The sequence below is a fragment of the Telopea speciosissima genome, chromosome 3 (genome assembly GCF_018873765.1).
Source record: "Telopea speciosissima isolate NSW1024214 ecotype Mountain lineage chromosome 3, Tspe_v1, whole genome shotgun sequence".
In the NCBI taxonomy this organism is placed as follows: domain Eukaryota; kingdom Viridiplantae; phylum Streptophyta; class Magnoliopsida; order Proteales; family Proteaceae; genus Telopea; species Telopea speciosissima.
Genome location: NC_057918.1, coordinates 69,311,362 through 69,335,871, shown reverse-complemented (window position 1 = coordinate 69,335,871; position 24,510 = coordinate 69,311,362). Strand labels below are relative to the sequence as shown.

The 24,510-nt window shown below is 39.2% G+C and overlaps 2 protein-coding genes across 2 annotated transcripts in view; both read right to left on the bottom strand.

Annotated features, from left to right (window-relative positions):
- Positions 1–807: 807 nt before the first annotated feature.
- On the bottom strand, positions 808–15,754 carry LOC122653512. The gene is made up of 8 exons (XM_043847364.1): positions 12,160–15,754; positions 11,984–12,067; positions 3,185–3,337; positions 2,933–3,096; positions 2,642–2,789; positions 2,065–2,187; positions 1,873–1,960; positions 808–1,016 (listed from the first exon to the last, which is right to left on the bottom strand). The coding sequence occupies exons 1-8, from the start codon at positions 15,502–15,504 to the stop codon at positions 829–831; spliced, it is 4,293 nt and encodes a 1,430-aa protein (XP_043703299.1). The 5' UTR covers positions 15,505–15,754; the 3' UTR covers positions 808–828.
- A 3,985-nt stretch (positions 15,755–19,739) lies between these two features.
- LOC122656014 (probable voltage-gated potassium channel subunit beta) overlaps positions 19,740–24,510 on the bottom strand; it is a 34,197-nt gene continuing 29,426 nt past the window's right edge. The window contains exon 4 of the mRNA XM_043850429.1: positions 19,740–19,859. Within this exon, the coding sequence (XP_043706364.1) occupies positions 19,746–19,859 (114 nt within the window). The 3' untranslated portion in view covers positions 19,740–19,745. The remainder of the gene's footprint in view (positions 19,860–24,510) is intronic.

Sequence of the window (24,510 nt, the reverse complement as noted above, 5' to 3'; positions counted from 1 at the left end):
AATTGATTGACACACTGGGTTTCTCAGAATGTCGGTTCTTTACCGTTATCTTGGAGTCAATATTTTTAAGAAGAGTGTTAAAAAACTACATATTCCTTCCTTCCTTTGATGGATAAACTCAAGTCAAAGCAATCAAGATGGACGGGTAAAACTAATATCTCTTGCGGGAAGAATTGAGCTGAGGAGGTCTATCATATCTAGCATCTTTGTTCATAATTTTTCCATATATTGGTGGCATGCTTCTCAAATTAAGCAGATGGAAGTCGGAATGAGGAACTCTATTTGGTTAGGAGATCCCTGTCAACCTCAAAGGATCACTGTAAATTGGGAGAGTGTTTACAAACCTAAGGAGGAAGGCGGAATTGGCATCAGACGGTTACATGATATGAATAGAGTATTACTATATGAACTTTGCTATTTATTTAAGTCGGACCAATCGTCACCAGGTTATTGACCAAGGATTTTGCATAAAAGGAACTGAATTTCAAAATATCTATAATTCATTTGCATGAGCCAGCAATAGTTTCCCCCTCCCCACCACCCCCCCCCCCCCAAAAAAAAAAAAAAAAAAAGAGAGAGAGGGGAGGGGGAAGAAACTAATTTGAGATCAATATCTCATTTTATCTGAAGTGTTTCCCAAGAAGCTAATAAATTGATTTATTACCAAAAGTGAAAGAATATTACAGATATAATTCCTGCTCTCTACCTCCAAAAATTAAATCTTCTACAGAAATCAGGTCTGTATTGAGGCTAATCAATTATCTTGACCATCAAAGAAAGAATTAAGTGTACTTATATTTTAGTAAACTTACAAGGAAAACTTAGACTTCATCTCTGTGCATGATTATGTCCCTTGGTTTGAAGTCCCAACGACATGTGACGTAGCCTGTTAGCTATCTCTGTGAAAGATGGCCGAGCTGCAGGGTCAGGGGACCAGCACTGTTCCATTAGTTTTCTCCACTCAGGATCACAACGTTCTGGAATTAGTGGCCTGAGAGTGTTGTTGACAATTCCTCCTTCAAAAGCATAATTCACAAGAAGGTACATTGTTGTTAAGATTATCAACAGAGTCTAATTTACAGGATGGATCTGGTTGGTATTGAACATAACAATGACAGAACAAAAAGTTCAATTACACAGTGACTGATGAGCCAAGGTGATTAACCTCAAAGATGATATGCCCAGTGACAAAATGAAAGATGCATTTCACACATTAAGTTCTTCCTTTTGTAAAGTGTATGTAAATTTATAGATGGAAATGATCAAGAGTTCAAAAACCAATCATTCAACCATATGAAATGCCCAATTATTATACAAAATCCCAATTATTTTATTTAGGGTTCTCAAAGCTCAATTATATCTCATCAGGGTAAAGATGAAATTCCCAGAATCAATTTGCAAAATATAATTGCATTACAGGTAAGGGCAAGGTTCTTCAGCTTCATACCCGGGAAGGAACCCTTCCCAGATATATATATATATATAAAAGGAAAAAATCCAAGAGATAAAAGAGAAAAAAACACAATATATGTCATTTGTATACAACTTCCAAGAGAAATTTTATCAAGGCAGCTGTTCCTCGACACCTCCTCACTCGTCTCTGGGGCTCACTGTAAATACGAATGTGTGTCTCACTTTGCGTTACACCCAACTCGTGCTTGAGGTGCAATTTAATAAAACAAATACAGTAAGTGCATGGGTTATGTACACTGCAGTAATTTTTTAGGAATGAAGGATCATCTTTATAACAACCATCTTGTTGCTGACATGTCAACCAGTATTGACCATGATATGCAACTGGTGGATCAGAGGTCATACTCAAAATTCCCAATTGACGATGATAACATTAATCATTAGTCAAAGATAACTCACCAATTATTGCCCCACAATGCATATTGGCATATGGCTCCTCACCAGTCAGGATTTCCCACATTGCAATGCCAAATGAGAAAACATCAACCTGTCAAGGGTCAATTCTATTATTATTTTCTAGGTAGCACTGTAATTTAATCTCCCACTATAACAAAAATTTCACAACGGATAACAGTAAAGTTTCCCACTAACCTTCTCAGAAACTCGACTGCTGCTACCATTCAACAATTCAGGTGCCATCCATGGAAGGGTTCCTCTAACACCACCTGATACCAGAGTATTACGTTTAATTCTTGACAATCCAAAGTCTCCAACCTGGAAAGGCCATTTTCACATAACCATAAACAGAAATGAGGGCTATCAGCAGTAACTCGGTGCAGATAAAAGCTAACTTCAAATGTACTCAAATTATGTACTTTTACCCTATAATGCAAGGACTCTGGTGATCAGGTTCGAGAAAATATGTAGCTGGATACTTAAAAATTTTCAATATATCCAATTATCTATGTAATTATCAACCAAAGATTCTTGAACAGAGCATTCTGCTCTGTTTAGAACGTGAACTGTGACTTAGAAACACAAATTTCCACAACTTCATTGACAGAAAAGGTATAATAAGCAGATTAAGCCAGGTGCACATCACAAATAAAGGAACTGCTAACTTCATGTGAAAAGTTCAAGATATCTTTGGTAAGCATGTTAACTTAGATGCTTATATAGGCTAATCAGACAGTTCTTTGTACAAAGCTAATATCTACCACTTTTTTACCTTGCATACGGGTCGCTGAGAATCCCTCATATTGACCAGCAAATTGTCACATTTTAGATCAAAGTGTACAATATTCTTTGAATGCAAGTATTCCATGCCAAAAGCTGCATCCATTGCAATTATAAGTCTCTTACGCCGATCAATTGTCCTATATAACACATTTCAGAGCCCATAAATTCGCAGAGAATTAGACGGGGCGGGGGGGGGGGGAAGTACAAGGAAAGAAATTAATATTGATGAGTATCCCCATGCCCCACCCCCCCCCCAAAAAAAAAATCAATAATGGCACACCTATCCTTCCTAATTAGGACATGTCGAAGTGATCCATTCACCATGAACTCAGTTACAGTTGCCAATGTTCCCTCAACCGCATCTGGGACCACCCCGTAAAATGCTACAACATTCGGATGGTGAAGTTTTGATAGAATCTGCGCTTCTCTCCAAAAGTCTTTAGTCTGCAGAGCAAAAGAATAACTAACATAATAAAAAAAATATGAATCTAAGAAAGGAAAGTGAATAGAAGAAATTATGATGGAGACGCACCAACCGCTCTTGCTCAGATGATCTTCCTGCAAAACAGCTTTTCTTGATCCTCTTAATAGCAACATCTGATCCCCGCCACTTCCCATGATAAACTGTTCCAAATGTACCCGATCCTAATTCACTTAGTTCTTCAAGATCAGCATTTCTTATGATCTGCCCATCATTTGAAACATTTTATTGCATACAGAATCTGGACATTTTCCAACAAAGTTGACAAAAAAAAAAAAGATACAAAGGAATGTCGCTCATAAATTATCAAATAAAATATGAAGTTTTATACCAAAAATATGCTTACATCATCCAAAACACCGAATCTCATTCAAAGGAAGAAGTAAAGGAACCAGATGACTATTGTTTGTCTTAGAAAACTACAAAATATGCAATAATTTCAAGTTAAAAAAAATGTCTGTAGAAAAGAGGCCAATATTGAGTATTCAGTTGATATCATGGTTTCAAGAATCGGAATTGGAAAAACAGCTTCGAATCGGAATCGGGGTGGGAATCTGCAATGATTTCTCTTTGATCTTCATTTTTCCCTCTTTTTTAAGTCGGTAAAATAGCAGAAAATTAATGAAACTTACCTATTGTAGCTAGATCTACAAAGGAATATCGCTCATAAATTATCAAATAAAATATGATGTTTTATACCAAAAATATGCTTACATCATCAAAAACACCGAATCTCATTCAAAGGAAGAAGTAAAGGAACCAGATGACTATTGTTTGTCTTAGAAAACTACAAAATGTGCAATAATTTCAAGTTAAAAAAATGTCTGCAGAAAAGAGGCCAATATTGAGTATTCAGCTGATATCATGGTTTCAAGAATCGGAATTGGAAAAACAGTTTCGAATCGGAATCGGGGTGGCAATCTGCAATGATTTCTCTTTGATCTTCATTTTTTCCCCCTTTTTTTTAAGTCAGTAAAATAGCAGAAAATTAATGAAACTTACCTATTGTAGCTAGATCTACCAAGACTTTTAAAAATCCAAAAAAACACATTTGTGGAAATATTTGCTTCTTCCTGATTCCAATTTCTAGGGTCCCAGGCATGGAAAGAGTTCTCGGTCGAAACCACTAGTTTCGACCGAGATGTCTCGGTTTCGCAACGAGTTAAGTAGGGAGTTTAAAGTTCCTGGTTTCGACCAGTTTCAACTGAGATATCTCGGTTTCGGTCAAAACTGGTCGAAACCAGCTGAACCAACCAAACCGGCTTATATAAAGTGACAAGTTTCAATCGAAATTCATTCTGTCTCGGTGGTTTGGAAACAGGGAGTGACATTTTGGCTCAAAAGTGTGGATTTCTTCGCATTGTTTCTTCGTTTGCTGGGTACGGCCGTATGGTGGCTTCGAGAGCGTCGGATCAGCATCATATGTTGGGTATGGACCGTATGGTGGATATACTGGTGGACCATCCTTCGAGAGCACCGGTTCATTTGGATATGGGAGTGGTTATGATACATCTGCTGCTACATATGGATATGGGAAAATAAATAATGAACTATCCAGGTAAAGGATAGAAAAAGGGACCTTATTATTTAAAACAGAGGATGGCATATGATTAATAAGATAATAGGCAGTAAGGACAGCATCACACTAAAAACGTTTGGGGACATTCATGTGGAGCATAATGGACTAGGCAACTTCCAGTAAGTGCCGATTTTTGTGTTCGGCGTTGCCATTTTGTTGTGGAGTGTACAAGCAACTAGTTTGGTGAATAATGCCATGAGTGAGACAAAAATCAGAAATCTCAGTTTGAGTGGTTTTCAAGAGCATTATCAAGACGGGATTTTTTTTTTTGGAGGTATCAAATTGAGTTTTTATTTCTTGATAAAAATTTTTGAATGCAATAAGAAATTGAGTCCGGTCCTTTAACAAATAAACCCAAGTGGAATGGGAACAATCGTCCACAAAACTAACAAAATAATAAAATCCTAACCTATTACAAACTCGACATGGACCCCAAATGTCAGAATGGACTAAAGAGAACAATGAAGAACTTCTAGGTGTAGTACGGGCAGGAAAAGAGGCACGGTGATGTTTGCCCAGTTCACAAGCTTCACATTCAAGATGTGAGGTAGACTTGCAGCTAGGACCTATTAACTGGAGTTTAGATAGTGACGGGTGACCAAGACGTAGATGCCACTACATAGTAGATGGTGTGGTAGTAGATGTGGTAGCAATAAAAGGTCTTGTGCCATCCAGGTAATACAGCCCATCGCGCTCAGGCCCTCCACCAATTATCTTCCTTGTCTGAAGGTCCTAAAAACACAATAAGAAGGATAGAAGGTTACAGAACAGTTAAGTGACTTAGTTAGTTGACTAACAGATAAGAGGCTAAGAGGTACTTTAGGAACATGAAGAATAGGAGAGAAGGTCAGGGAAGATGTAGGAGAAACAGTTCCATGACTAGCTACCTGAGTAGAGGACCCATCAGCAAGGATAACATTGGAAAAATTGGAAGAGGTGTGATCATTAGTTATGGAAGAAAATAAACTGGACTTACTAGTGATGTGACCTGAAGCACCTGAATCGATAAGCCATGAAGTAGAGGAAGGATAAAATGCATAGTTACCTTTATATGTTAAGGTAGCAGTAGTAGAGGAGGCAGAGGCAGAGATAGCTTCAAGTTGTTGTAAGCATTTGACTAGCTGGTTGTAGTCATCACGAGATACAGAGGATGAAGTACTCGAACTCTATTTCACATCACCAGTAGGTTTCTCAGGAATAGTATCAGTCATGGCCATAGTTATCAAGGCGGGAAGGCGATCATGGCGTTTTAGAATGTCAAAAAGCAAGGCGACACCGCCATGGCGGCAAGGCACCCAAGGCGTCCAAGGCGACCAAGGAGCCTGGACGCTATGGCATCGCCTTGGCGACGCCTTGATAACTATGGTCATAGCAGCATTGACTAGTTTATTTTCCCACACAGGTTTTCCATGCTTGGCCCAATAGGTGTCCACTGTATGACTAGATTTGCCACAATATGAATACTGGCAGGAAGACTGGTCAATAGACTGAAACCCTATACCTCGTCCACCAGTGCCACAGCCACGTCCTCGCCCATGATTAGCAACAAAGGCTGAGTTGTCCTTGGAAGAAGTATCATTTTTGAAAGGAGTAGCCAAACGATTAATACGCGAAAAAACTTCATTGCGAGAAGGAACCTTCTCTCCAGTGAGCAACTGACTCTTCACAGATTGGTAGTCAGGATGTAGTCCGGCTAGAAATTTTGCAACATGGAACTCAGCTCATTGTTGTTTTAATTTATCCAGATTTGTAGTTAGGGCCTGATGTATTTGAAGTCCTTCAACTATGCCCTTGTAATTGGAGAAATATTCATTCAAGGTTTTATTTCCTCGGAAATTAAAAAGTTTCTCATAGAGATCATTATGGACATCTTTAGCAAGTGATTGAAACATCACATTTGATGCAATAGCAGGTTCAACACTATTCCATAACCACATCTTGATAATAGAATTTTCACGCATCCACTCATCATAGGCTGTAGTTGTGGTAGGATACTTTGGATCACGATCAGGAGGATCATCAGTAAGGTATTTGAGTTTACCTTTAGCATGAATGTAAGCTTGCACTGGCTGGGCCCATAAGAGATAATTTGAAACCCCGGAGAGCTTAATAGTAGTAATCTGAACTTGGACATTGTCCGTAGGTGGTTTAGGATCAGCCATAATGAAGGCTGTAATTAATCACAAGTAGCAGCAGCAGTAGTAATGTATCTAGGGTTGTGAAACCCACTGTCAAGAGTCTCGGATCAACAAAACAGAAGTAATAACTGGATCTGGAACAGAACCAGATTAGGGTTTTAAATAACCCAAAATCAGCAGGTATCGATTGAATGCTTGAGATTCCAACTCTCAACAAAAAGCAGCAGCAGTAGTAATTGGTTCTTAAACAGAACCAGTTTAGGGTTTAAAAACAACCCAAAATCAGTGGCAGCAGGGGGTAAATTTGAGTTTACTAACCCAATTCCAATAGAATGAAGAATTAGGGTTTACCAACCTCAAATATCAGCAGAGAAGATGGACCGAGGGTTGTAGAAGAAGCAGAAATATCAACCGCAAGGTCCTATAGTAGACAAGAGATTGACTGGAGAAGAAAATTTTGATGTAGAAAGCCTTTAACAGGTACCGCAGGTATAAAACAGCTAGAAAAGCTGAGAAAAACCACTGAATATGCAATCTTCAATGAGGATTCACTGATATGAATCGACTGCAGGAAGGAATAATCTACAATCGAACTTGGTAAGAATTAAAACCCTAGTTTTCAATTGAAAACTACATCTAGGGTTTAATCTGCAACAGTATGCAGCATAGAGTGTTGCACCCTTTAAGAGAAGCTTGAGAAGACCTTCAAAGCAGGATCTAATTCAACAACCAATCTATCGGTTGTGCTCTGATACCATGTAACAGTATAAGCACAGAGAAAACCAAGACCGAGAGGGAGGAAAAGAGAGAAGGGGACTGGAGATAGAAGAGATCGAACTGTCCAGTCCCCTCTCACAACCCTTTATTTATATGTGAAATCAGATTACAACTTAACACTCCTAATCTAACTAGGAATCACTCCTAATCCTACTAGGAATTACAAGAAATAGAAAATACTAGGAATCAAAATAGAACTAGGACTAGGACTAACTTATTACACAATTACAACCATACTGTGAGACACCTAGGAGCTAGGTATCTCGATTAGAACTAGGAGTACTCTAATCGAGATACCCTAGGAGCTCGATAGACACATCTTCAACAATAATGTAAACCATGTAATCTCATAGTTAACGATTAATGTCATTGGGAACTATTCCTCTTAGCAACCATCTTTGATGATGTAACTGCATTCAATTATCGAGCAACTGTAAGCCTCCTCCATAAAATCACCACACATGCTCGGAAGCAATAATGAAACTATATATATTTGACTTCAAAGTATTGGGTACTGTCAAGCAACCCAGTAATTTCATTGCTTGTAAGCTAGAAACTAACATATTTTAGAGTGAAAGTTATGGTGTTTAGATCAATTATAAATTAACAAGTTTCAGTTCCAACATCTGTGTTATCCATCATGAATATGATTTTTTTAGATAGGTACTTAGACAGAACATGACATCAGCTGTTCAAGTATCTGAGATTTTCAATTCCAAGGGTCATTGACCTATCTACTTTCTAGTGTGTGAGCCCATACTATAATGCAACTGAAAGGAAATAAATCACAAAGGACCAAAGTGATAATAACCACAGGAGGTAGGAAGTAATGAAAATAAAACATTTTTAAGTTATTAGGCCCTATCAAGCAACCCAGTAATCGTAAGCTAGCAAATAAGATATTTGGTCTGAAACAGATGAGGTTCAAATCAAACAAAACCTAGTTAATAAGCTTCAGTTTCCAGTCATCTTTGTTATGAATATCCATGATTTTAGACAGCACTTCAGACAAACAAAAGATGTCATTGTCTGGTGAAACTTTGAGATTTTCAATTGCCTAAGTGGGGTGGGCTTGTATGAGTTTCTTCAGTGTTATGGTGGGAATGTTTCAAGTGTGTGAACCCAAATAATGCAACTGAAGGGAAATAAATCCTAAGCTCAAATGTGATAATAACCATCTCCTCTTTTTCATAACCTTCTTATTGAACTCAAAAAGGGAAACAAATATTCTGCCTAGACTTCATCGAGAAAAAAAAATTCTTCTTAAATATAACTCTTAAGTATATCTACAAAGAATCATCCTCTTGCAACCTTAAGTCAAATGAAGCGACACCTATCATGAGTCAGCTCCCCCTGAATAGGAACATCAACAACACTCTTTTCCATGGTCTCCCCCTGTAAAGGATTCCTTTCGGATGAGGGGGGAACAGCCAGAGGAGGCTGGGCAGCAGCCAAAGGAGGCTGGGCAGCAGTCAAAGGGTGCTGGGCAGCAGCCATAGGGTGCTGGGCAGCAGCCATAGGGTGCTGGGCAGCAGCCATACGGGGCTGGACAGCAGTCAAAGGAGGCTGGGCAGCATCCATAGGGGGCTGGACAGCAACCGTAGGGGCTAGAAGAGGTGGATCAGAATTTTTCTTGCATTGAATGAGGTGAGAAAGGGCAGCAACTTGATCTATTGATCACCTCATCAGTGCTGCCCTATTGGGATAAGAGAAACAAGGGAAGAAAGGGAGGAAGAGGGAGAGAGAGAGAGAGAAGGGAAAGAGAAGGCTGAAAAAAAGGAGAGAGGAGAGGCCCTAATTCGAAACTTGCTCTGATGCCATGTTAACAGGAATAAAATTAGAGCAGAATGCTTGGATAGTCTAAGGCAGACCCCAAGCCATATATTTATAATGAATAAAAAACAATACATGGACAGAATTGTCCCTAACTAAGTCGACATGGCTGTACATATCATAAAAGCAGTAAAAAGTCCAGAATACCCCCACGGTATTCTGGCTCATACAATCCAACAGATATTCCCAGAGTCAAGCTGACCACACTCTCTTTACCAAGCAGGGCAATGGTACCATCACAACCCTCATTGTCTATGTTTATGATATTGTAGTCACTAGAGATGATATGGTTGAGATAGATAAACTGAAAATCTACTTGGCTAAACAGTTTGAAATCAAAGATCTGGGTCCCTTGAAGTATTTCTTAGGCATTGAAGTATCAAGGACCAAGGGAGGAATCAACATATGTCAACGAAAGTTTGTGCTTGATTTGATGACAGAGACAGGGATGTTAGGCTGCAAACCAGCAAGTTCGCCTATTGAGCAGAATCACAAACTAGGAGAAGATTGTGGTCCTTCTCTTGTTGATGCGGGAAAGTACCAGAGGCTAGTTGGGAAGCTTATTTACCTTTCTATGACACGCCCAGATATTTCCTATACTGTGGGAGTAGTGAGCCAATTTATTCATGCCCCCAAGAGTGGCCATTTAGATGGTATGTATCGTATTCTTAGATATTTGAAGTCGTGCCCAGGGAAAGGATTGTTGTATGCTAGGCACAACCACCTGAGAGTGGAAGGTTTTACTAATGCTAATTGGGCTGGATCCATCACAGACAGGAGGTCTACCTCCAGCTATTGTACCTTTGTGGGAGGTAACTTGGTTACATGGAGAAGCAAAAAACAGCCGGTTGTAGCTAGATCCAATGCTGAGGCAGAATTTAGAGCTATGGCTCATGGAGTGTGTGAACTCATATGGTTGAAAAGACTAGTTCAGGAATTGGGGTTTGACACTGAAGGCCCTATGAGACTCTACTGTAACAACAAGGTTGCCATCAGTATTGCCCATAATCCAGTACAACATGACAGAACGAAGCACATTGAAGTTGATCGACACTTCATCAAGGAGAAGACAGACTCTGGCTGCATTTGTACTCCTTTTGTAAAGACTGGTGATCAACTGGCAGACATCTTCACCAAGGCACTTGCCTCTCTTCAGTTTGGTACTCTCCTATGCAAGCTGGGAATGCATGACATTTATTCTCCAGCTTGAGGGGGAGTGTTAGAGTTATTAGAATTTATGTCCTAGGGGTACTTTAGGAACTGGACCTTATCTAGTTCCCTTATTATGTAATTTCTTCTTTTTTCTTTTTTTTATCTTTTACCTCCCTAGGGAGGTTGGATGTAATATGTTAAGAGTTGTTATTTGAGTAATATAGGTGTAGAGAGAATAATCTCTAACACAATATTGACAACCGAAATAGTTTCTCTTCCTTCTCCTTGTCTCCTTCTTCCTCTCTTCTCTTCCTCTTCCTCCTCCAACTTCTTCTCCTCTTCTTACCCACTTTCCTAACCTAAAATCTAACTCAAACAACTCAATTCAACCCAACTACGCTTATCCCAACTCTAACTACTGTCAGCATATCTACGTGAATTGGTCTGTAGAGCGAATTAAAACAGCAAGGATTCTGCTCTATATGTCTATCATATGCTCCAGATCTTTGGACGTCTCTAAGTCAGACCATTATACATTTGTTTCTCCCTGCTCTACTTATAGCTCGTATGCTCCAGATTTTTGGACTTCTAAATTTGGATAATTAGAAATGGACTTTCAAATTTGGATAATTAAAATCACTCTCTCTCTCTCTCTCTCTCTCTCTCTCTCTCTCTCTCTCTCACTATCTCTCTCTATAGAGCTAGGGCTAGGGCTATGTTTGGAAGGCAAGAAAAGAAAAGAAAAATGTGAAATTTTCTGAAAAAAAGGAGAGAGGTAGACACATTAACTCATCATTATCATTGATGTCATCATGATGTTTGTCCTATTATATTTTTCTTTTCTTTTCTTGCCTTCCAAACACAGCTCTATTGATATATCCCCTTTACTCTAAGGTGTTGAGGATTCTTCAGATTCAAGACTGGAGCTACAGTAAGTGAAACTTCTACCATAACCATAGTACCTAGAAGAAAGTAAGATTAGTGCCACATTCTCAAAGGGCAAGTAGAAGATACTAATTCAAAATAAAGATTCTACTAGTAGGTTTTTAGGTTAAATATTTCAACCAATCATCTTAAATCGTGAAGTTTAAATGCTCAACCACAACAACACAGCAATTTACTAAAATGAAAAGCCTTTTTATACATTTTTCTTTCAAATGATTTGTGACTGTACAGTGCATATAAGCCACAAAATAATAGACAGATCAAGTCAGTTGACAATAAAGTCAAATCATAAATCACTGGGATGTCAACCATATATAAGCCAAATTGGCATGCCAAATCAATGAAGCTAGTTCTGCAAGCAAAACGTATTAAATGAGAGAAAATATGAAAATCTGGCAGTAATCACACAAAATATAAATCTCAAACCTGCAAGCCATAGATGCCAGCTTCTATTTCAGCTATCACAGAATCACTAATAGAATCATCCATATCTCTGTCAGGTTTAGTATCCTGGATCATAAAAGAACAGTAAATCAACATTTGCAGTAGACACACAGATTACAGAATTAAATACCCCAAAGCTATTAACAAAAGAAACATACCTCGGATTCTGGAGTAATGCTTTCAGATTCAGTTATCCTAGGTGATGAGATTTCCTCACTACTATACAGTACACAAGGGACAATTTTTGAGGACTCATGATCAGGAGGCATACTATCTGTTACATCTTCAACAATAACTACTGATTCCAGCTGAACTTTCTTATCAAGATTATTTGAGCGTTCTAAGTGGGCAAAGATAGCATCTTCAGTTCTTAACGGTACATACGAGTTTACCCCATGGTCAACCTTCTCACCAGGAAAATTCACAGGGTCCTCATCAAGGAGAGGAACTTCTCTCTTCAAAGCATCATCATTAGTTGGATTCTGATATGAAGACCAAGTGACATTTGGGTCATTTGTCTGCAAGTTTAAGCTCGAATCAGCACATTCTCCAGTGGCAAATGGAGCTAAACTAACAGAGGTTGTCACCATACGCTCTTGGTCACCCATTTCTGTTTGAGACTCAAAAGGTAGTAACAACGAATCACAAAGTAGATCAGTTAAAGAATTATCATCATTGGACTGTTGGTTGGGACTTTCACGGCGAGCATTTTCTAAGGTTTCAACTTCAGTATTCCTGGACCATGGAACAGAAGATGCTATTAAGACATTATTCTCCTCATATCCGGGTTCACCATTTATTGGCCCACTTGGTGTACACACATGATCGTTGGGAATTCTTTGGCTCTTCACAAGAAGCTTAGATGACAAAATGAGATTTGGGTCATCTGTTTGCAAGTTTAAGCTCAAACCAGCACATCCTCCAATGGAAAATGGACATAAATTTGCAGAGGTTGTCACCATACGCTCTTGGTCACCCATTTCTGTTTGAGACTCAAAAGGTAGAAATGAGGAATCACAAAGTATATCAGTTAAAGAATTCTCATCATTGGACTGCTGGATGGTACTTTCACGGCGAGCATTTTCTAAGGTTTCAACTTCAGTATTCCTGGACCATGGAACAGAAGATGCTGTTAAGACAGTATTCACCTCATATCCGGGTTCACCATATATTGGCTCATTAGGTGTACACAGATGATCGTTGGAAATTCTCTGGCTCTTCAAAAGAAGCTCAGCTGTACTTTTTTCCAATTGGTAGCCTTGGGTCTGGTCTACCATAATATCCATAGAAGGTTCTCGAGCAATACCTGATGATGTAGCAATGTTGCCTCCAGGGACTTGTAATCCTTGTGGAGAATCATGAACACCAAATACAGAACTTGGATGGTCATCAACATTGGTCATCTTGTTCCTATAGTCCACACCAGTAGCAAGTGGTGTATTGCTGATGTTGCTTTGGTAATGCTTTCTATGATGCAGAAAAGCATCATTCTGATCTATCAAGTTTAACATTTCATGACTCAATCCAGGATTGTCCTTGTAACCTTCCTGTGACATGAACTTGGGATCATTCATATCGTCTGCAAACATTTGGTATTTATCAGAAGAACCATGGGCCACACAGTGAGGTAGTTGATTCCTGCTGGAGAATTCCGGACAACAAGAAGAACTAGGAGAATCCACTCTCCTCTGGGAGCCAGTAGAGTCTGTACCCTGTAACATCATCTGAAATTCATTAGCAAACTCACTGTTCCCTTGAAGGGCTGCCGACTTCACCAATGGAGATGATTGCATGGTTTCAAAGTCGAGCGGGGATGATGGGGTTACTCCTTCCTGCAAACAGTAAATAGAACTTTCTCCATGCTCCTGCAGCTGTGAATCCGATCGTGCATGTGGCATCCCATGATGAGAACCAACTGAATCATTAGATCCCGGAAACACTCCCATATGATCTTCAGGATGCAAGAGAAATTTTTCAGAGTGAAATGATCTTTCCTTGAGCATGGGCCTCTCACAGTAGTAACCATCCAAGTCACTGGCATTTCGAACAAATACTGGTGGAGCAAAATCTCTGCTGAGTCTGCGGTTGTGGAAATGCACTCCACGGGTTCTGTTTGTTTGCTCTACATCCACCATATGTTTGCTAGGATGATGATAATTCATTAGTGGTCCATGTCCATGGGCTGGATGAAAGTAGCCAGTGGCATCAATGCAGTAGCTGTCAGGTGGTTGGTCAGTGGCAAAGGGACCATTGCTTTCATTACTACCATGACCCAACTGATCATCATGCAATTGCATCTGAATCGTCTTAGACTCTCGTTTCTGAACTGTCAACGGTGAAAATGGAGGGGACTGATTTGGGGACCTTGTTGGGTTCTGGGAGACTATAAAAAACTGAGCAGCAGGACGTGAAAATACTCCCACCATATTGGGGGAACCAATGCCATCCTTGACCTCCAAAGGATGCAGCGCAGTAGGAGAATCCCTGAGAAAGCTTGGGGAACCATCCATATTATGTCCCGAGTGGCCTACAAAGCTCTGGCCGCTAGAACTTTTTCGAGGACTGGGATCCAATATGCCATTAACAGCAACAACATACTGGTATTCAGAATTACTGTGCTGTGAACATGGGCTATCAGATTCACTTGAAGAGATAAGGAATATCCGCAGTCTTTGAGAACCTTCGACTCTTTGAAGCCCATGGTATTCCTCAATCATATTCGAAAGATCCTCATCTGTCGATACTGATATAAGGGCATCAAGGTCCTCACCTGGGAGCTGGTACTTGATTGTATGAGGTTGGTTGCAAATTGCCAAAGTCTTCTTCATTAGATCCTCCCAGGAAAGATTCTTCCTGATGGAAATTATCCGTGTTTCTCCACCCACATATCGAAGCTTCCCATCACTTGGTCGGGGCAAGATCTTTCCACCAAAGCTGCAGAGAAACTTCATCTTGCCATATTGAGAGCCATCCAAAACCCCTGATGCATTAAGGGGATATACCTGCGAGGACTCAGAAATAGGAAAAGGTGGATGAATTGGCCCTTGAGAAATTCGGTCAAAATCCATTTCATCATAAGACTTTGCTGATCGTTGTCCACTACCATTGGCCTCCTTGTGGTATCTACTTACTTTATCAAAATAAACCTTATTTTCAATCTCTGCAGCTTGCCCTTTTCCCGAATTGTAATCTGAGGCCTCAGATCCACATCCAGAATCAAATCTCCTTAGCCCAATAATGCCAGTTAGATCTTCATATCTCAGCTGATAATTCTGATTAAAATTAAGCCCCCCTCTGTTTGTATTGTCTTCACCGCTATCATGCACGATGGGTACTCTCCGTGGAGCACCACGATCCTGAAGAAACTCCAGAGAAAATTCTTCACCCGTCTGTACAGAGATATTATGTACACGTTTTCCTGTAGGTAATCCATCACCTGTTACAACAGAAGATGATTCTTGCTGGATCCTCTTGCCTGAAGGGTGAGGTGCCTCACTAGTCATGGTTTCAGATGAACCGGGATTTATTTAGCAAATACAAGCATTCTATGTTTTTTTTTTGAGCGTTTATTCATTCTCTGCGCCTTGACTTCCCAAATAATGTGCTGACAGTTCTCCAAATGAAAAAAATAACTCTCATAACTTCCTTCTTCAGTGTAGATTCAGACCTGATTCAGTTTCAGTTCAATTCCTCATAGTTTATAATTCATCTTCCCATTTTCAGCGCAACCAAATAACATCTCAAATTGTGTAAAATGGAGGAATTTCTTGAGGAGTCAAGGTTAATGCAATGGATCTATGTACATAACTCTTCTATCTGCACAGTCATTAGCAATGTCAGTAAGTGTTTTTCTCTGCCCGCAATAATTGAAGAACAAAGGGTGCTCATTAACTATTATTCTATCACATATGCATACAAACTCTAGGTGCTCCTGAATCCAGATAGTTACACCAAGGGAAAATTTCCCGGATTAACTGCAAAAGACTGTAGCTATGAAGGCCCAGGTAGATGAAAAAAAATGAAACAATGAGGGTCAATCCATCACTTCTCCCTCGAGGATTCACCCATCAGGAGAAATTCCTCAGCATTAAGATGGAAAAGAATACCAATTCAATAGATAACACCTGCACAGAATCAATGCATCAATTAAATCCAATATTTGCCTAAACACACATCAGCATTTTACAATTTAAAAAAAAAAAAAACGAAATGAGAACAATATATCAAAAAATAATTTGAGAGATTGAGAAGAAAATAGAATGGGGGTATCGGACAAATCAAAATAAAGACAAGTTAGACCCATATTACATGTAATCCAGCAGAAAAGGAAATGATCGAATTGCAGCAAAAGCAGGGAAACTGGATTGTTGGATTACAAAAACCAACAAAAGAATTGTTCAATCGTAGAAAAGGGTACCTGTCCGTTAAACCGTTAAGTATATCTCTTCGTTCAGAATTCAGAACTCAGAACCGTTCTGTCAGCTTTCCCGGTCTCTCTCCCTTCCTAAAATTCGAATTTTTGGCAGATCGAATCAGAGGGACCCAAAGCCAAAAGGGGTAAATGGACAATGGTTCTGGGTTTTGTTGCAAATGTTTGTGAGGCTTAGGGTGGTTGATTGGATTGGATGGGAGAGAGTGGGAAGAAGAGCCAGTCCGTTGCTTACGCCTCGAATTTCAATCTCAGACGTCGGAGAGCGACATCGCTGAGCAGAAGGCGGCATCAAGACAGGAGGGACCTAACTGATAACAATTTTATGAAATTTTCTCTCTCCCCTCCCTCCTTCCTCCTACGTGGCCTTAATTAACTAATTAATTCTTATTAAAAAATAATTAATTAATTTAATGTGAAAAGACATCTCTATCCCCTTGTTTTAAGGAAGAGAGAGATATACACCTGGGAGTGCTGGCGTAGGCCACACTCCCATACAGAAAACTGCTTCCCTTAATTCATTGAACAGATAAAAAGGTTTGGCATTGTGGGCTTTCTTATTTCGGTACCGATATTGGATCGGCCTAAGATGCATTTATTTCTGGTTTTTCATAAAATGCTGATTTTATTATCATTTTACCCTTGTCCATACAGGTGTATGGGATCGATATTGGGATCAGTTTTGGCCGATACCAATCCAATCTGGGCGATCTACCCAATCCGAGACCGAGATTACGAACAGTGTCTTGAGAAAGTTGGGAGGGATATTGGTGTCAACTTACTACGATCTTACACAAGGATCAACTTTCGACCTCACACGAGTCCATGAGTGGGTCGCACACTGAATTAAAATCCTTAATTTGATTGTTTTTTATTTCCGGGTAAAGTCCTTGATTTGATTGTTAGGTTCATGTCCTCATAGTGGGTGGGTGAAGGCTTTGTTGCATTGATCTTTTGAATAATGAGTTGGATGGCCCTCCGAGTAAGGGTGTCAATTGGGACGGTTCTTGATACTTAGGATAGGTCTATACCAGTATCGGTACAAAAGGTGTCAATCTCAATACCGTCTCATTTAATAAACAGGACCAAATCTAGGTTTCAATCCCGATTATTAACGAAATGGGATGATATCGATTCCTAAACAGTTCCAAGCCCGATAAAACCCTTGTTAGGATTTGTGAATATATTAGCTCTAGGTGATCTATAATCAACCCGCCAATCCGACCTAAACCCTTGTTGTATTTTTAGATTTATCAAAAAATTCCTGATTGCAATGAATTCAAGGGATTCCCTTTCACCTTCAGCCACTCCCTTCTAGTGATCTAACAATAGCAAAATAATAAAAATGGCATGCTTATCCCTACATGGCTACATGACATAAGCTAACAAGCTTCTAAATACCAAGTTTAGGCTCACAACATTCAATTTTCAATACCTACTAACTTATATTTTACAATTACCCACTGTATTGGTTATTCATTTATATGAAATATAACCTTGATTTTGGTTTTTACAAGTAAATTAAAATGCTAACATACATTATTCTTTGTTATTGTGTTATTAAAACACACATTATCTTGGCATCAGATCACTCATTCTTCTTCTTTTAAATTATATTCAATAATGCAAATTCTGTTCATCATCGATCAATCCTTAGGTTTATGTATATATTATCCCTTTTTTCTTCATTATATATCTTGAAAGTTGCTCGATTTGAATGAACCAGAAACTTGATATAGATTAAAAGAGACTCATTTACATATGAATAACACAAAGGAAATGAAGAGTAACATTAGCACATGCTTTAATATCATGAAAATATGCTATCTAAAAAGTTTCATCCTATTCCGACAGTGTTTGAGCCTCAAATTTGTTACAGAGGGAAAATTATCAGAGATGGAAGGTCGTGCTAAGATTTAGTTGAGTCCCCAAGATCTGTTGTAGACTCTCTCAAAATCTCGATGTGAATCGAAGATCTCCATCGGATACGATGCTCACAAGCACACCATGAAGGCGGACTCGGTGAACTTGATGACGATAGACTCGTCAACAGGCAAGTTATACGGTGTCGTCAGTAAATTATGTGTACTCTCATTGTTGTTCTAATCGGCTATATGAAGAGCTTCTTTTTCTTTATATAGAATTGATTATAAAGTTAATGGAAGAAAGAGAGGTTAAACCAAAGAATGCTTAATTGACCATATTTTAGAATTAACAAATGCCAGTCGCAAACCCCCTCCTTTTTTTCATTTCCTCATTCTTTTACATCTTTCTTGGCACAAGTGGGTAAGAGATTTTCTTCTTTTTAAAAACAAATCAGTGCACTTGCTAAAAGTAAAATTGAAATTAAATGGAGAATTTACCTAAATCTCCATGATTAGATATTTTTAATGAGTTAAACAACAGACTAAAAAAGTGGGAATTGATGTTATAATTTTATTTTATTTTTTTTGCACGGGGGGGGGGGGGAAGGGGTAATAATCACCCGAAAACTCAATTTGTGACTTGTATTCCAACTTCAGAGTGGCTATTTCATCTCCTACTGTTGCTGGTTTTAAGCTCAGGTTTCTATTTCTAGTTATCACTGCATCAAGACTTATCTGCAAATAATTGAGCATGGAAATAATAAAACAAGAATTGAAAATTGACATTCCCTACTCATCTGTTATCGGTATCAATCGTATCATCACCAACTCAGTTTGTATCTCAATATGTTGTTGCCCTCTGTAATGTTCGACTAGGCTTAAACAAGTTACTAATCCACGTCTCTAGTGACCCATCTGGCTCTGGTTGACCAATTATTTCATCAGTTATCACCCTATTTCATATTAGTCATAGACTGTAGTCCATGGTCAGTCACAAATGCAGAAGCTGCACTCCATGCCTTTTTCAAAGTGTAAGCCTAGACAAAGCAACCAGCCCAAAATAGTTGCATCTATGAATTTTGTTAGAAGTTAGAACATGCATGCCGCACGAACACAATCAGAAGGGAAGTGCATGAGGAAAGGTGCTAGGGGAGTAGGGATGAAAATGAGATCCTCTACAATCTAATTTAAAAATCAACCAACACAAACCCAATTCAACAAAGTACATAAGATAATCTAACCTTCATGTTTGTAGCATTAAATCAAATCCAATTTACCAATCTCCATGAGAAATATCAATAGGCTTTTCTTCACATAAACTTAACAAAAAACTAGACAACCAATGATGGCCAATTGGGCAATGTTCAGACACAACATAATCAGAACCGTAAGTAAAATAGAACAGCCATGCATGCCTAAACATACTACAGCACTGGCGTCTTCCCCTGTATTACCTGTACGACTCCAGTCGCTTTGGCTTGCTTTGGACAACTGCCTCAATCTTCTCCATCACTTCTGGAGTAAGCTTTGGAATGACATCAATAGCTTTCATATTCTCTTGAATCTGCATTTAGAGGTGGCATTAACTTATCTCTCAGCAGAACACACAGCGAAGAAACAAAAGATGGTCCACTATATCAACCAACCATACAATTCAGTTGCCTTCACGCTGATAAATAAGTAGAATGCTGGAACTTAGGCTACAGATACGAGTCCAGGCAATAAGCATAGAAAGTGAGAACGACAAGTTACAAAGCTACTCCATAAAATAGCAAACTGCATCTGGTGTGGGCCAGGAGAGGGTGCTATCGGAGTCTACTTATTGATCCCATCAACGAGAGAAAGGATACGTCTTATGTTTCAACTGTTGTAGGAATGTTATCTGGCTAAGCTCGAGTTCTAAATTCTTAGTTTTGGAAGTTATTAACCATCTACAAGAGAAACACAACCTAACAGAGTCTTACCCCAGTTACCCGTGGCAGATACATGGACCCCCTTTCCTCTTAACTAACTTTGGAAATGCCCTACCTAATCATCTATTTGGAAGGCCACACTGTTGTCATCCTGTAACAAATTCATAAATGCAAGCAGATCGGTATATTCACTTTAAACAATTGGTTACTCAATCCTAGCCCGATCATATTTTTAGTTTTTATTTTCTTTCTTGTCAACAAAGGAGAGGTCCACTTTCAAATTTCAAATAATATACAAATACAAGTGTAGTGTTTTTTTCGGTAATAAAATACAAGTGTAGTTTACAACAAATGGGAAAATGTGAACACAGATAAAATTCATGCATGCAACTATTTATCCCAAAAGTCAGATCTCTCAATTTCTTCAGAATCGTTCTTCATCGTATGCACACATTACCAGAAAAAACCCTCCATATTTAACAAAAGAAAACAGCTGATGAAAGAAATCATTTCTTGGCCCCACTGATTAGTAACCCAAGAAGTAAAGATAATCTTCAACATTGGTATGACACCCCCTCCATACCAAGAACCACAAAGAATTGGCATATCAATCTAATCACGTCAAAATAAGGAGATAACTTCAACCACTTATAGCATCAATTACCTATTCTGCCTTAATGTAAAGCTAGGTTTCAAATAAGCAACTTTGAACCTAACTCACAATAGGACCTTTCACAGCCAACAACAGTACCTTATACACTAGTTTCTAGCAACAGGGAATTAACAGTAACACCTATCAGCAGGTGAACAGCAAGGAACTCAAGTCTTTTAACTCTTATCAATACCTAACAGTACCTTAAGTTGGTGGTTAATCTCAGAAGAAACAAACTCTACCAAATCTGGTCTATCAGCTGGACAGAAAATTGGATTAACAGCCTAAATAGCCCAAGTTCCAGAATTAGCAACTATCACATAGATGGGAATTACACTCCAGTTGAGGATAGACCTTCTAGAAAGGAATAACTTCTCAAAATCTCAGCCAATTCTGATGGCTGGATGTTGAGATACAAAGGATTCCTCAAATTAGAAACTAAAGTTAAAAAAAACAACTCACTACTTCAGCAATAACCAACCACTGGATGAGGCTGAAGTTACCATCGAAGGAAGGTCAATGGTAGGGTATTAAAAAGGCAACTCACTACTTCAGCAATAACCAACCACTGGATGAGGCTGAAGTTACCTTCGAAGGAAGGTCAATGGTAGGGTATTACAAAACTAAAACATGGGCGGATCTGCAATTCCTTGGACTAGATGATATCACAGCAATAGAACTCCGAATAACAGATGCCACAGGGTATGTTCTTGATTTCTCCAGCCAGCACTTGATGTATCAGCAACAGAGCAGTCTTCTAAGACCCAACAGCAATTCCAGCAGCAACAACAGAGCTTCTAAGTCTCTCACATGTTGGGTATATCACAGAACAGTAAAATAGAAACAAGCGATATCGAGTGAGAGACAAGAGGAAGAAGAATTGGGAGGGGGGGACTATGACCAAGGCCTCCCACCTATGGCCTTGGTCAGTCTCTCACTTCCACAAGGTATCACACCTCACTGCTTCTCATAGAATTTGGTAAAAAAAACTTCATTAAATAGTGGGGACGAGACACTAAGGTTTCAATACATATAGGCTGGGTTGCCCAGCAACTAAAGAGGAAACAAACAAAATAGAAAGTCTCTTACAAGTCAATATTGGGACTTGCACAGCAAGAAAGCTGAATAACAACTTAGAATCCAAGGAATTCAGAGAAAAAGAAAAAATCCACTCTCATTTCTTGGGAAAGGATGTGCACTCCCTTATCGCAGGGAGGATTGGGCTTTCGTAAGGCTGTGGTCCACAACAAAACTTTGCTTTTAAAGTTAGGGTGGAGACTGCTTACGGATACATCATCTCCATGGACACGTTTGATTAAGGCCAAGTATTTCCCTAAATCTTCCCTTTTTGATCCTCATGTGAGAAAGAAAAGGGGCTCATGAACTTGGAATAGCATTTCCCACATCATCCCTGATCTTCAACAATGTTCCATCATGAAAATTGGGAATGGCAAATCAACTTTTTTCTGGACTGACCCTTGGATTCCCTCTTCTTATGGCTGTTTATTACCCTATCTGCAGGATTCTAGTAAAAGAAATGAAAAGGTCGCAGATTATACTATAGATGCTAGATGGGATTTAGATTGCATTTCTGCTTCGATTCCCTTGCATCTATCTTCCATTATTCACAGGCTGAATTTATCTTCAACTACTGACAGCTGTTGGTGTACGCTTGTCAGAAATGGCAAATTTAACACTAAACTAGCTGCTAAATTGCTGGTTTCTTGTGTTTCCACTAATAACTCTTTACAATCATCTTGGTGGAAATTTTTCTGAAAATTAAATATTCACCCTAAATTCAAAATCCTTTTCTGGCGTCTGTTAAATGCAGGTCTTCCGGTTAAGGCGGTCATTTCCAAGTGGCTCCAGATCGATCCTACTTGTGCTTTCTGTGGATGTTGTGCCGAGTCCTACTGGCACTTATTCCTTTCGTGTGATTGGACCAAACATATCTGGGCGGCAGGGCCGTTGGGGCTAAGAACGGAATGCTTATCGCATTCATCTCTGGAGAATTTCTGCATAGAGACTTTGCTTAATTGTAAATTAGATAAGATTTCTATAGAATGGTTTTTTAAGGTGTTTGTTATTCAGTGCTATTTTATTTGGACTGCTAGAAATAAAGCTGTTATTGGTCATGAGAAACCTGATCCCATTTGGATTTTAAAACAGACTGAACGTTGACTCTCCGATATGGAGATCTACCCCCCCCCCTTTAAATTCCCAATTTGTAAGTCCAGATACGGTTGATGAGGTAGGTATTACTCATTTCTCGTCTTTGCCTCTCTTTAGTTACCCTATTTTAATCTGTTCAGGATTCCAGGAAATTGGCGTGATTTCGGCAGGATGGTCGACTATGGTTTTGTTAGCTGGTAGATTTACTGTAGCGGCCGGCTATATTAAGAATTGCAGTGGCTTAGATCCTGAACTACTTAGTATTAGAACGGGCTTGGACCTTTCAAGGAACCTGGGGTTGAAGATCAAAGAAGTATGGTGCTCAAAACAACAGATCGCTGATCTTCTTCCATCTCCAACTTCTAATCCTTGGCCATGGTCTTCGTTAAAAGATCTTATGTATATACATGACCTATTTTCTGATACATACTATACTACTAGGGGAGACCCTTTTTGTGGGACTGTAGCAAGTAATCTGGCTAAGTCAGCTTGCCGAACTAAGTCTATGTACATGGTTTCCTCTTAATTCAAGTTTTTTTTCTGCTTTCATAAAAAAAAAAACTTAGAATCCAAGCCTTTAACTCGAAAAAGAAAGCAAGTAGTAAACAAAGATTACAGAATAAAATAACTAAACTGTCCCAACGATCTGGTTTTGAGAACCAGAAAAACACCCAGCCGCATGGGCCGGCCCAGCCCAAGGGTGGTTGGCCCAAAGACCCATCGAACCAAGATCCTCATTGAGTGAGAAGGGCCAGGTTCCTAAGGTTCCAGCGGCTATAATTCTGGCCCATAAACCTGTCTACATCATGCCTCCTCTCCTTTTTCAGCTGTTCAATGGTCAGCAAGGAGTTAAAAGATATGTCCAAACCAAAAACCCACTATTGGAAGGATCCCTTAGTTGGATTTTAGGTAGTAAATGCAAGAAAGAGAGGGAAAGGAAGATGGAGGAGGAGACAAGAGAGTAGAGAAGAGAAAAGTTCGGTGGTAATGTGTTGTGTTGGAGTGTTGTCTCCACCACACCTATATTAATCCATTGCTAACAAGAAAGAAATTACATACATCTCCCTAGGGAGGTAAAGAGTGAAAAAGGAAAAAATACAATATAAAATAACTAGACAAAAGACTAGTTCCTAAAGTACCCTTATTACATAAACTCTAACAATCCCCCTCAAGTTCGAGAATAAATGTCATGCATTCCCAACTTGCATAATAGGGTACAAAACTGGAGAGAAGTAAGCCCTTTGGTGAATGTCTGCCAGTTAATCATCAGTCTTCACAAAAGGGGTACAAATGCAGCCAGAGTCTATCTTCTCCTTGATGAAGTGTCAACCACTTCGACGTGCTTTGTTCTGTCATGTTGCACCAGGCTATGAGCGATGCTGATAGTTGCTTTTTATAACAGTAGAGCCACATAGGACCTTTAGTGTCAAACCCCAATTCCTGGACTAATCATCTCAACCATATGAGTTCGCACACTC